We start from the raw sequence: 12594 nt of genomic DNA, 5'->3' as shown, positions 1-12594 counted from the left end.
AGAGAGAGAGAGAGAGAGAGAGAGAGAGAGAGAGAGAGAGAGAGAGAGAGAGAGAGAGAGAGAGAGAGAGAGAGATCTTCGAGGTCTCTATCCTAGATTTTTCTGCTAGTATCATCCTTTCCTTTTACATGAGGGGAAACTGAGTCCCAGGGAGGATAAGGTGCTCGTCCCCAGCTAGCGCTGCCTACAATGTTCTTTCCACTTCTCCACACTACGCTCCTCTCCCACCAGGCACATCCCTTTCCCTCCCTGGGCTTCACATCCTCCCGGTGTGTGTGTGGGCTGTGGCCAAGGAGATCTCCCGGAGCCAAACCGCCCCGGGAAACCTAAAATGCCACATAAAAGAGGGCGACTGGGATTGGCCGCGGGACTCCAGATCTAGGTTGAGGCCTGCTCGGCCGCCCTCAGGCCAGGGTGGTAGCGAGAGCGGAAGACTACAGACCGCGAGCTAAGGCCGTTTGGCGTTGGCGGTTGAAGACACACCTGCCGTTACTCCCCGCGCGCGCGCGCCGGGAAAAGTAATCTTTGCCGCGCTCTTTCATTGGTTCTTCTCCCTCTCACCACCCCTCCCCCACGCAGGCAAGTGCAGGGAATCCAGCCAATCATTAGTGAGCAGAATCGAGCCAACTCCATGTGCCGAGCCCGAGCCGATTTCTCGGGCCTCTGGAGAGTTGGAGGAATCACGTGGTAGATGGGGGGGCTTACATGTCAGAGGACCGAGGAGGGGTGGGAACTCAGTCCTGCACTCTCTGAATGTTGCCGGAGTCCCCCGCCCTACGGAAATAAAGAGTGAAGGGAGGGGAGACCTGCTTCATAGAAGGGAAAGGGCTGGGGAGCCTGAGGAGGCCCCCAGTAGGGAGAACTAGACCATAGGCAGAAGAAATCTTCCCGTCGGAAATGGAAAGTTGCGCGGGTGTGCGGGATGCCCCGCCCCGCGCCCCACTCCCGCCACGAGGGAGGGGCCCAGTCCCGGGCAGTCGAGGCCCCGCCCTCTCTCCACGCGCCGGTATAAAACCGCTGTTGCTTTCCCTTGTACCCCAGTACGCTCATCAGTCTCATCCTACATTTGTTTTATTTTGCGTCCAGCCAAGGGTCAGACAAGCATCCCCTCCGGCCCGCCGGACTCCGGATTCTGCTGCAGGCCTCGTGCTTCACCATCCCAGCCGCCGCCTCTTCCTCGTCTTCTCTTCCACGGTCCCGGTGAGGATACCATTACTCCGATCTACCATTCCCCTCTCCTCATTCCTTCCCGTCCTCTCCCCAGCGCCCCCCAATCCCTGGGCTGTGCAGTGTCCACTGCTGGGACTGTTCGGACGCGCAAGTGAATCAGGACCAAGCACCTGTCTCGCTACACTTTCATACTATACTCCCACCCGACACACACACACACGCTAGGGTTTCACCTTCCCCCCTCCTCTCCTTTCCTCTTTACTTTCTGCTCCCCCCCCCTCCCCCCAACACCGGGCAATGCAGGTTCGGACGCGCAAGTGAGTCGGGACCAAAGCTTCTGTCCCGCTACACTTCCATACCGGACTCCTATCCGAGACTCCTTCCCCTAACCCTACTGGGCTTTCACCACCTCGCCTACCCCCAAGGGTTATCTCTGTGTTTCTGACTCACTCGTGTGTCAGAACAGATCTTGGAGGACTCCCCCACCCCCAGTTTCCTGGGGCAAACCTGTGCTTCCCCCTTCCCTCCTCCCACTTTGGGTCTGCCCTACCCTGTGCTGTGCTGGTACCCCCTGGTGTCGTTCCAAAACTCTCCACCTAACACTAAGGACACTTGTCCAAGGAAGCAGCAGCCTCAGAGCTGTCCCAGTGTTTGGTTTGAGTCCCTGGGCGGTCGCAGGCTGGCCCTCGCCCTAACTTCCTGGCGGCGTCTGCTGTAGTGATATAAAGGAAAGACCTAACTGACCACCTCCTCTCCCCTCCCACCACCGTTACCAGTGGTTTACACTTGAGGAGAATTGAATGTCATCAGGACCAGAAAACACTGGCCATCTGTTGTTTTGCTGATCTGTCCCCACCCCCAGCCGCCTGAACTACAAGTCCTTGAGCCTTGCAAAATGTAACTAAGGAAAGGTGGACCCTAAGTTAACTCTCAGTTCCCCTCTTTTCTGCCAAGCCATTTCTGCTTTCTCTGCCTTAATTTGGCATTTGCAAAGCATTGTGAGCTACCCACCCTGCTCCAACTGGAAACGGGACAAAAAGGAGGTAAAATGATATATGAGGCTGCTTTGGCACCCTATAGGGGGAGGGAAGAGAGACAGGAGGTGGATTAAATGTAGAAGGTATTAGATTTGACTTGCCTAAAATCTTCAGAGTTTCAGGGTGGTGCTTAATTGTAGGCTCCTGGATAAGGCTCAAGAGTGTTTATAAAGGTAAAAGTTTCCCTCTTTAAACAACTACTTCCTCCCCCCATCCCTACACCGAAAAGTATACAAGGAAGTGCCCTAAAGAAATTTTTTTATCCACCTACCTGGCATTTGATATGATTCCAGCTGGACCACAATTACTTGCAGTTTGCTTTGATTAATCATGTCATTAAGGTACAAAGTGGTTTGTAAAATGTATGTAGAATTTCTGACTTTTTGAAAGGTCTATATACACTCATATCTGGTTTTTCTTTTCCTCTTCTGCTGCAGGGTACATAGTATGATCATTAGGTGTTCAGTTTCCCAACAATTTTCTATGGAAAATCAAGGAAAGTGGACCATGGTTGCCGTGAGCAACTTTGAAGAGCGGGACACCTTTAGAGAAGCTTGATCAAGGTGCCATCATCGTGAAACCCTTCAAGCCAGGGTAAGGATCTTCTGAGGTTTATTGATGCTTCAAATTACTAGTAGATTTAACTGAAAGAGATCTTTGTTAAGCTGGGTGTGTATGAAAATAATATGGTGATTCAGTGATCAGGGCAAAGTCCTGCCTCTGAGTTTTTCTTAAAAATCAGTTGCTCAAGGACAGCCTAGAGTTCAGTTAAACTTTAGGCTGCTATAGTTTCACACCTGCCCTAGCATACATAGTCATACTAATCTCATTGCTTTGGGCACCTCCATTCTCTGGGGTTATTCAGTGGAATGGTCTGTTTTCCTGAGTTAGTTTACTATGAAGCAGAACCCCTACTCTCTGTTATTCTTTTATGAGCAATTTTATTCCAGTTTTTTCATTTCACACGATTTGTCCCCTCAAGATGTCATGAGAGTTTGGTTCCTCCCAACAAGCCAATTCATTTATAATTGCAGCCACCAAAATGAATGTAGTCAAAAATGAATAATCTGTGGATGGGGAAGGAGTTCCTGATTGACCTCCTGGATATAATAGACATTTGCAGTGCTGCCATCATTTGTTAAGCCTTATGGGGATAAAAATATAATAAATACTTTTTGAAACAAAGGAAGATTTGAATCCTAAGATTCTAATTCCAAAGAATCCTAAGAAAGATTTTGTAGTTGGGGAAATTGAAGCTGAAAGGTAATGACTTTTCCCTAAGTCATACAACTGGTGGGTCTTAGTCTTGACTACACTTCCTTTCCATTATAGAAATCAATACCTCTTGCCTATCTCAAGGGAGAAAGGCTATGAGAGAGTTAAGAAATTAAACATTTCTTATAAAACATTCTTCCAACTTCTCTTACCTTGCGGGGTTTTAGGTACAACTGGGAAAGCAAGCCTTGGGTGTTAAATAGGATGGGAAATACTCCAAGAATACAGTTAAACTGTGTACAGGTAATTGAGAGAATATTGTGGATTAGGATTGGGAACAGGCTGAGGCAATCTTCCAGGTTTGTATGTGTGTTTGTCTTGAGCTTCCTCAGTCAGTTCAGTGAGGTCAAAGAACTGGGTCTTAGGTAAACTTTGTATCTCCCCTAGTAACTAAATTTAATAAATGTTTTGCATATACTGGATGCTTAATAAAATGTCTATTGGATTTTAGTGATGCATCTAGTGGAACACTAGCTAGACTTTGAGGGTATTTATTGTGATAAAAGTGATTATGGGCCAGTTCCAAGTCCTGTACTTTTAAAAAACAAAAAAAACTATAGTGATATATGGGATTGGGAAAGTGTGTTTGGATAGGTCATAGGAAGGGGAAAATTTACCCAAGTTTTCTACAGGAAAAATTAAGACTTGGATTTATTTCCTACATCTACCCCTCATTGGCATAAACTGATATAGAGAAGTTAAAGGAAGAGACAGGATATATAATATGACAGAATATTCACCAATCCATCAAATTATGTTTTAGTAGCCAAAAAGTGTCATCTTAGGGTTGTCATCCTGAAATAAAGAAGACTGTTAAAGTTGCAACAAAAGTCTTTAATCAGGGTGGAGGAATTGCAGTTTGGGGTCATCACACAGCAGGGGGGGGGGCAGTGATTAACATCAGATCATATCAGGCTCTGGGTGTCTTTAAGTTTCCAGAGATATCACAAGACCTGCTCCTCCAGCCATGAGGTCAGTGAGGTCCAGGTGGTGTAGACCATTCTGGTAATTGCATTGAACAGGGTTAATTAGTTTGCTTAATGATTTCTTTGCCTCTAGCTTTAGGTCCCACTCAATTCCCAGAACTTGTTTCCCTTTTCTCTGCTTCATATCAACATTACTGTTACCTCTCCCAGCATCCTTGATTGGCAGAGCTAGTAGGGATTAGTTTTGCAAATAAGGAAACTTCAGTCCTGGATAAGGGAAACGAATTTGCCTAAACTATTAAATCTTTATCTTTGATCACCTCCTACCTCATTGTGCTAGTGAGAGTATAGAAGTCAAGTGACCAGGGCTTTCTATCAGCTATTCTCCATATCAGCTATGTGACCATAGTCAACTAACACTGGGGAGACAAATATAAACAGCTTTGTACTAGATAGGACTAAAAAAGCCTTTCCTCCATGCTCCCTAGTCTTAGTACCTGCCCTCTGAGACTGCCAAGAAAAAAGCATTTTGTAGTTGCTTCTTGAGGCCATTGGAGTAGGAAGGAGATGGAACAGAACCTGTATAAAGGGACGGGGTCACTGGTCAGCAGAGTGTGCAGAGGTAGCAAGGTGTAAGAAGAATGAAGGGGGAGAAGGGGTCAGGCTATAAAAGGCCAACAGGATTTTATATTTGATTCTGGAGGCATTAGGCAACCACTGGAACTGATTGAATATATTGGGAATGGATTGAAATGGAAGACACTCAAAGCAAGCCATTGCAATAGCCCCTAGCAGTAAATTGTTGAAGGACTGGCCCAGGGTGGTGGCAAGGATCAGAGGAGAGAAAGAGAAAGTATATGAGAGATGTGAAGGTAGAGCAACTAGAACTTGACAACTGATGAGATGTAGAAAGTGGGAGCTCAAGGGACTAGCAGGAAAACAGTCCCCTAACCAGTAATGGGGAAGGGGAGAGTTTTTTGTGGGGAAGACAAGGAGTCTTAAGATAACTTACAGGACATCTATTTTGAGATATCTATTAGGTAGTTGGAGGTGTAACCTGGGAGTCAGGAGAGAGATTAAGGCTGGACAAGGAGATTTGAGTCATGGGCATAGAGATGAGCTTTGAAACCATGGAAGCCGCAATCACCAGGTGAAGCTGTACAGGGGAAGTTGAGAGAAGAGGGCCTACTGGGGGGCTAAACACCTAGGGGGGTTAGCAAGTCTGACTTTAATAAAGATTGAAAAAAGGAGCCACAGAATCTTAGGCACAATTGTGGGATTTGTTGGACTAGAGGTCACAGGTTCCAGATACAGGCACTTGGACAGATGAGATGATCTTTAAATAAGCTCCTTTTGCTCCGTTTTTTGATTCTTAGTTCCTTACAACAATTGAGAACCTCTCCTCTTATCCCCAAAAGATGAAGCTATGTAGCTTCACAAGGTGATGTGGGAAAAACAACTTGATTTTAGCATATATGATGTTGACTTGTAATTTGTCAGTTGACTTGTTTTCTCTCTCAGCTCCCTTGACCTCTTACAAAATGGGGGTAAGAAAGTTTCTCCCCTCCCACCTTCTGAGGGTGGGAGATATGGAAAATATCTAACACCAGGCTAGTGCTGAGAGAAGTACTAAGAAGGAACTGGCATGAGCCCAACTCCCCTGCCCCTAGTGCAGAGCAAAGGAGACTGGGACAAGTTGTTTTGCTGGGACTGTTTGTACATGACCAAGCCTGACCACATCCTAGTCACAGGGCGAGAGCCTTTTCTTCCTTCCTCACCCAGCAACAGGAGCCACCAATCTCCTCTTGAGCTCTTCTGCGCCTTCCTGACTACCTTTTGTTGTCAGAGCAGAAAACAGCAGGCTGTGAGAGTTAGGCTAGGGGAGAGGCCAGGAATTGTGATCTGCTGAAGGGAATGAGAGAGAACTTTGATCTCCCTTTTGGAAGCCAAATTCTTGAGGCTTAAATACAACAGGATAAGCATTACTAAGCACCTCTTGCTACATACTAAAAGACAGTAAAAGGTATAAATAAGATCCACTCTTTGCCCTCAGAGAATATATTCTAGTAGAAGGACAAGACATCAATACAGAGACTGATACACAATAAGTTAACACATAATCAAATTAGAGAGGACCAGCACTCCCAGCTGAGATAGAGGAAAGCACTGGTCATAGAAAGAGTCCCTGATATATTTGAAATTAGTCTTTAAAAGATAGTGAGAGAGGCCTCTAGGTAGCTCACTGGATAGAGAGCCAGGAGGTCCTGGGTGTTCCATTCTGGCCTCAGATACTTCCTACTATATGAACTAGGGCAAGTCCCTTAACTCCAGTTGTCTAGTCCTTGCCTTTCTTCTGCCTTGGAACCAGTTCTTAGTGTCAGTTAAAAGACAGAAGGTAAGATCCGGAGCATGGGTGTGATAGGAAGACAATGCTAGATATAACGAGGAATATCATGCATAAGGCACATCTGGGAAACAAAAGGTAGCCCACGTTGGCTAGGTCATGGAGAAGAGTAATAGGAGAAGCTAGAAATAGTCAAGTGAGTGGGATGCCAGATTGTAGAGGTCTTTGGTGATTCCCAAAGTGGGCGCTACCACCCCCTGGTGGGTGCTGCAGTGATCCAGGAGAGGGGTGACGGCCACACTTTTTTTGTATTACATTCTATTCTGAGTTCAATAAATAGTTTCATAATTTCCAGGGGGCGCTAAGTAATATTTTTTCTGGAAAGGGGGTGGTAGGCCAAAAAAGTTTGGGAACCACTGCTTTAGAGAGAAGGAACCTCACTGGGTCATACCTTGGCTCAGTTTTCAAGACCTAACCTAGCTCTCTTGACTCCCAGATTTCCAGTTTGAATTGCTTGACTTAGATATTCCATGCTAGTAGCATGGGTTAAATCTATTTTGGGACCCTTGTTTCTTCACATAGAACTATATTGAATAAATGCAGAATTTGGCCTGACCTAATAAAATACTGGACATAAAAGGTGAAAGTAGGCATCAAATGCCATTTAGAGACTAAACAAATTCTTGGATTTAAGGGATGGAGAGCCATCTCACTTTTTCAAAGCCCTCTAGGGAAAACTAGCCCCTGTTGAAAGGGTCTCGGTGATCTGTGAAGCTGGGAGTTTAGTGAATTGAGGAATTGAGGGACTAGAAAAGTGAGCAAGGATGACCAGGACCTTGCCAGTGGTTGACATGATAATGCCTTTTTTGACCCCTTACCAGACTCCGGCAGAGTTCCTTTATCTCGTCTTGCTCAATCAGTGGAGGCCATCTTTCCATTTCTCCTCTGCCTCCCGGGAGGTAGCAGAAAGCCAGTATTGCAACATGGTTGGATTCAAGCCTACAGATGTGCCCCCCACAGCCACTGTGAAATTCCTTGGGGCTGGTACTGCTGCCTGCATCGCCGACCTCATCACCTTCCCCCTGGACACAGCCAAAGTCCGGCTGCAGGTTAGAAGCCCCTGGGAGTTTAGCTGCCTTGCTTGAACTCCAGACTGTGATTCTGTATTTTTTTTCTATCTTAGAACATCAGGACTCTGAGCCCCAGAGGCTCATGTCTAGGTTTCTTTGAGTCCGTTAGTGTTCTTGGTACCCTGCTTTGTACTTTACTCCCCAACTACAGAATGGCCTCAGAGTCTCCAAAACTTGTTATTTTTAACTGATTGTGATTTGATAGTCATCTTTAAGTGGAAAGTTGGGCACCTGGGAGTTCATACTACAGCTCCTCTGTTTACTAATAGCTATTGGATCTTGGGCAGATGAGGCTTTCTGAGCATCAATTTATTCAAAAATGGAAGTAATAATTACCTACCTCAAGGTTATATAAAGTTACATAGTTATCTGGAACTTTAACTTTTTATAGCATTATGTGAAAGTGAGGAAGTTTTTTGATCCTCACAAAGCATCCTTATGAGGTAAAATAGGCCTTTTTAGTACTACCCTAAAGATGGAGAAACTGGGGCCAAAGAAGACCAGAACTAGCTCAGGGTCCCCAAGGGAGTTAGTCATAGGTCTAGAACTAAACTTCATATTTTCTAGTTCCACATTCTTTCTAGTGGACTAAGTTACCATCAAAAGAGAACCTTTCTTGACATTTTATATCTTAAGGGAAGACCCAATGATGAGTAGCAACCTTCTGTTTTGGTAGCTTTCCATGCTTTCCTCAGCCCTACTCTACTCCCTACACACCTCAATCAGGGCTCTGGGGATCTGGCTCCAGATTGTTTTATAATTTCAGGTGCTACCACTCATCTTTTATTTGTGTGCTCTTTGTCCCATCTTCCAGCTTGATTTTGGTAGTGGAATAGAGGAGAATTGGCCATTGATATTGAGTGGCTTGAGACTCTTCTTACATATCTAATGTCTCACCTTGCCCTATTTCCAAAATAATTAGTGGCAAAAAGTATATGTGGTGTAGTGGATTTGGCTCCAGTCTGCTGCCAACTTAGGGCACTGGGCAGGTCATTTCCCCACTGTGGGTTTTAGCTGCCCTATCTATGAGTTGATGAAGTTGAACTAAGACCCAGGGTCCCTTCCATGCCCATTTGACCTCCAGCTGCCCATGACTCACTTCCATTCTCCTACAGATTCAGGGAGAGAGTCAGAGGGCCATCTGTACTTCCTCTACCAGTGCCCAGTACCGGGGTGTCATAGGCACCATTCTGACCATGGTGAAGACTGAGGGCCCTGGCAGCCTGTACAATGGGCTGGTGGCTGGATTGCAGCGCCAAATGAGTTTTGCCTCTGTCCGAATTGGCCTCTATGACTCTGTCAAGCAATTCTACACCAAGGGGTCTGAACGTGAGTATGCCTAAATTAGGGCACTGAGCAGGCAGGAGCTATAGTCGTGACTGCAAATGGGGTGGGCAAGGTTAAGCTTTGAAGGCTGAGTTAGGTGTGCAGAGACTAGAAGGAGATTTCTCTTTTGTCTTTTCCCTCAGAATTATCCTTCTTTTTTTTTTTTTTTTTTTAAACCCTTACCTTCCGTCTTGGAGTCAATACTATATATTGGCTCCAAGGCAGAAGAATGGTGTAAGGGTAGGCAAATGGGGGTCAAGTGACTTGCCCAGGGTCACATAGCTAGGAAGTGTCTGAGGCCAGATTTGAACCTAGGACCTCCCGTCTCTAGGCCTGGTTCTCAATCCACTGAGCTACCCAGCTGCCCCCTATCTTTTTTTTTTTTTTTTTTTTTTTTTAGTCTAAGTAGTGATTTTCATTATAAAGCAGTTTAAGATTTTCTAAGCTCTCTCTCAGCACACCTGGGAGGAGCCTTCCTAGTACAAATGAGGGAGCTGAAGCTCATAAAGGTTAACGTGACCTCCCTGTGGTTTCTCAGTAGGTGTCACAGTCAGGATTAAAACTCAGGGTCTTCTACTTGTACAAAAATGTTCATAGCAGCCCTTTTTTGTGGTGGCAAAGAATTGGAATTGAAAGGATGTCCATCAGTTGGAATGGTTGAGTAAATTCTAGTATATAATGGTGATGGAAAACTATTGTGCTATAAGGAATGTTGAGCAGGATGATTTCAGAAAGAGTTGGAAAAGACCTGCATGAACTCTGAGGCATGAGTGATGATGAAATAAGTAGAACCAGACCTCAATAATAGCAATATTGTGGGATGATCAAATGTGATAGACTTCGCTACTCTCAGCAATACAATGATCCAGAACATTTCTGAATGACTTATGACAAAGGATGCTATCCACCTTCAGAGAAAGAACTGTTGGGGTCAGAATGCAGATCAAAGCATACCATTTTATTTTGGAGTTTTGATTTTGTCTTCTTACAAATGGACAATATGCTTACCTTCTCTGGGAAGGGAGACGATTCAGATCTTATAACTTCAGAAAACTTGTATGGGAAATTGTTACTGCATGTAATTGATAAAAATAAAATATATTTAAGGCAAAACAAATTTTTTAAAGAGTCAAGTCTTCTGGGTTCCCAGGGAGGCTAAGGTTTAGGCAGTCTGAGAGTCATTATAGGGGGAGAAGTTGCAGTGTTGGGGAGAGAAAGGGTTATAATCTCTGAATCTGAATGACCTCTGGCAATCTCAACTTTTACCTTCAATTCCCTGGTTGTCCAACAGATGCAGGTATTGGAAGCCGCCTCCTGGCAGGCTGTACCACAGGGGCACTGGCAGTAGGTGTAGCCCAACCCACAGATGTGGTGAAGGTACGTTTCCAAGCCCAGGCTCGTGCCGGTGGCAGCCGGAGATACCAGGGCACCATGGATGCCTATAAGACTATCGCCCGAGAGGAGGGGCTTCGGGGCCTGTGGAAAGGTACGTGCAGGCGCCGGACTCTCCCTCTCCACCTTCCCAATTCCCCCCATTTGTTCCTGTGTCAAAACAGCTCTCCTTCCTCCCGCCCAGGAACTTCGCCCAACGTCGCCCGCAATGCTATTGTCAACTGTGCCGAGCTGGTGACCTATGACCTCATCAAAGATGCCCTCCTGAAGGCCCACCTCATGACTGGTACGGGGGGAGTCGGCTGTGGGGAGCCTCGTCCTTGGTGGCCCTGGAGCCCCCGGGCTTCGGAGGGGATGGGGCTCTACCCTGTGTATGAGGCACCCCCTCTGGGGAGATCCTGCGGCGTGGCCTTAAAGATACAGTCTGGATCTCCAGCCTGTCTGTCTAGAGAAGGGCTCACTGTGTGCAGGGCCTTGGAGGCAGGCAGGCACCGGGTTTAAGTAGGGCCCGGTTTTTGCCTTCAGCGTTTAGTCAGGAAATAATGGTAGACGGGTTCTTGGCGGCCGCCCTGTGACAGGCGGTATGGCTGTTGCTCTGGTTTTAGAGAGGATGACATTTAGGAGTAGCCCCACCCAAGACCAGGCCCTGCCTTCAGAGCCAGTTCCCTCTTCTTAGACCTTGGGAGGTAGGCAGGGGTAAACTGAGGCCCATAAAGTCATGTCATAAAGTCGGAACCAGCCTGGGGCTGGAGCGGAGGAGTTCCTCTAGCGCCTCCCAGCTGCCTGCCATCCCTTAAACCCTGAGGCAGTCAGTCCCCCGCAGGTGGCTCTGTCAGTGCCTGCCAAATGAGAAGGGGGGCGCGGGGGGCCCAGCGGCTCAGGATCCTTCCCCCTCCTCTAGATGACCTTCCGTGCCACTTCACCTCGGCCTTTGGGGCCGGCTTCTGCACCACCATCATCGCCTCCCCCGTGGATGTGGTCAAGACGAGATACATGAACTCTGCCTCGGGCCAGTATGCCAGTGCTGGCCACTGCGCGCTCACCATGCTTCGGAAGGAGGGGCCCCAAGCCTTCTACAAAGGGTCAGTGGCTCCTGGGCTGGGGGGGGACGGAGGGCCAGAGAATTCTTGTCAGGCCTTTGGTCCGGAAACTACTGGGCCTTCCGATACGTGGCGCTCTCTGGTCCTCGGAGCAGATGGGAACATGGTCCTGGGCTCCATCTAACCGCTGTGCATTTTCTCCCCAGGTTCATGCCTTCCTTCCTCCGCTTGGGCTCCTGGAATGTAGTGATGTTTGTCACCTACGAGCAACTGAAACGGGCCCTGATGGCAGCTCGAGCTTCCCGGGAAGCGCCTTTCTGAGCCCTCTCCTGCCAGCTTTGTGCCTTGTTCCCCCACCTTCCTTTTGAGTCCAGGCGCCCCCCCCCATTCCTTCCTATCTTCCCTTTTCCTCCTCTGCCCTCCCTTACTCTCTTAAGAATCACCCTCTTACCCATTTAATTCCCTCTCCAGCCCCATCCTCTGCCATTGCAGCTTTTACCCAGTTCTCAAGCGCCTTATGTCCAATAAAGCTAGACCAGAACCCAGCGTGCGTGAGCTCTCTTGCCTTCAGAGGCAGCATACATTCAGCTTTCCATGCTGTGTATTCCAACCCTCCCTTAAGACTTTATACCCGATTTGGGATTAATAAGCATTTATTAAGCACCTACTGTGTGCTTGCTAAGGTGCTAGAGCTCTAAAGATGAAAATTAAATCCTCTTTGTCCTCAAGTTCACAAATCCTTAGACTGAGGGTAGGACATTATAGAGCTCTACTTTCTCCACTTACTCTAGGACCACAGGAAGAGCAGGGAGGATGTTTGAGGCTTGGACTAGACCCAAGAAGTTCCGAGGGATTGATTTTTCCATTCCTTCTTGCCAGAGCAAGCCCTTGGGTGGCTGTCCCCACCTCTCCCTCCACTACCCTGAGGAAACAGGCTCTCCCCACTTGGACAGC

The 12594-nt window shown here is 47.2% G+C and overlaps 1 protein-coding gene across 1 annotated transcript; it reads left to right on the top strand.

Moving 5' to 3' along the window:
- The first annotated feature begins 1035 nt into the window (after positions 1 to 1035).
- Positions 1036 to 12185, top strand: UCP2 (uncoupling protein 2). The gene is made up of 8 exons (XM_044668131.1): positions 1036 to 1200; positions 2645 to 2801; positions 7634 to 7861; positions 8998 to 9211; positions 10500 to 10694; positions 10785 to 10886; positions 11502 to 11682; positions 11847 to 12185. The coding sequence occupies exons 3-8, from the start codon at positions 7736 to 7738 to the stop codon at positions 11959 to 11961; spliced, it is 933 nt and encodes a 310-aa protein (XP_044524066.1). The 5' UTR covers positions 1036 to 1200; positions 2645 to 2801; positions 7634 to 7735; the 3' UTR covers positions 11962 to 12185.
- Positions 12186 to 12594: the final 409 nt, after the last annotated feature.

Source organism: Gracilinanus agilis, chromosome 3 (genome assembly GCF_016433145.1).
Source record: "Gracilinanus agilis isolate LMUSP501 chromosome 3, AgileGrace, whole genome shotgun sequence".
Taxonomy (NCBI): Eukaryota; Metazoa; Chordata; class Mammalia; order Didelphimorphia; family Didelphidae; genus Gracilinanus; species Gracilinanus agilis.
The sequence above is the reverse complement of the archived record's forward strand: the minus strand, read 5'-3'. Positions and strand labels throughout refer to the sequence as shown.

Excerpts from the sequence above, each read along its gene's own strand:
- UCP2 (XM_044668131.1), top strand. The coding sequence starts at position 7,736 with ATGGTTGGATTCAAGCCTACAGATGTGCCCCCCACAGCCACTGTGAAA. Across the intron at positions 7,862-8,997 it reads CAGCCAAAGTCCGGCTGCAG|ATTCAGGGAGAGAGTCAGAG; the intron begins GTTAGAAGCCCC and ends ATTCTCCTACAG. Across the intron at positions 10,695-10,784 it reads GCTTCGGGGCCTGTGGAAAG|GAACTTCGCCCAACGTCGCC; the intron begins GTACGTGCAGGC and ends CCTCCCGCCCAG.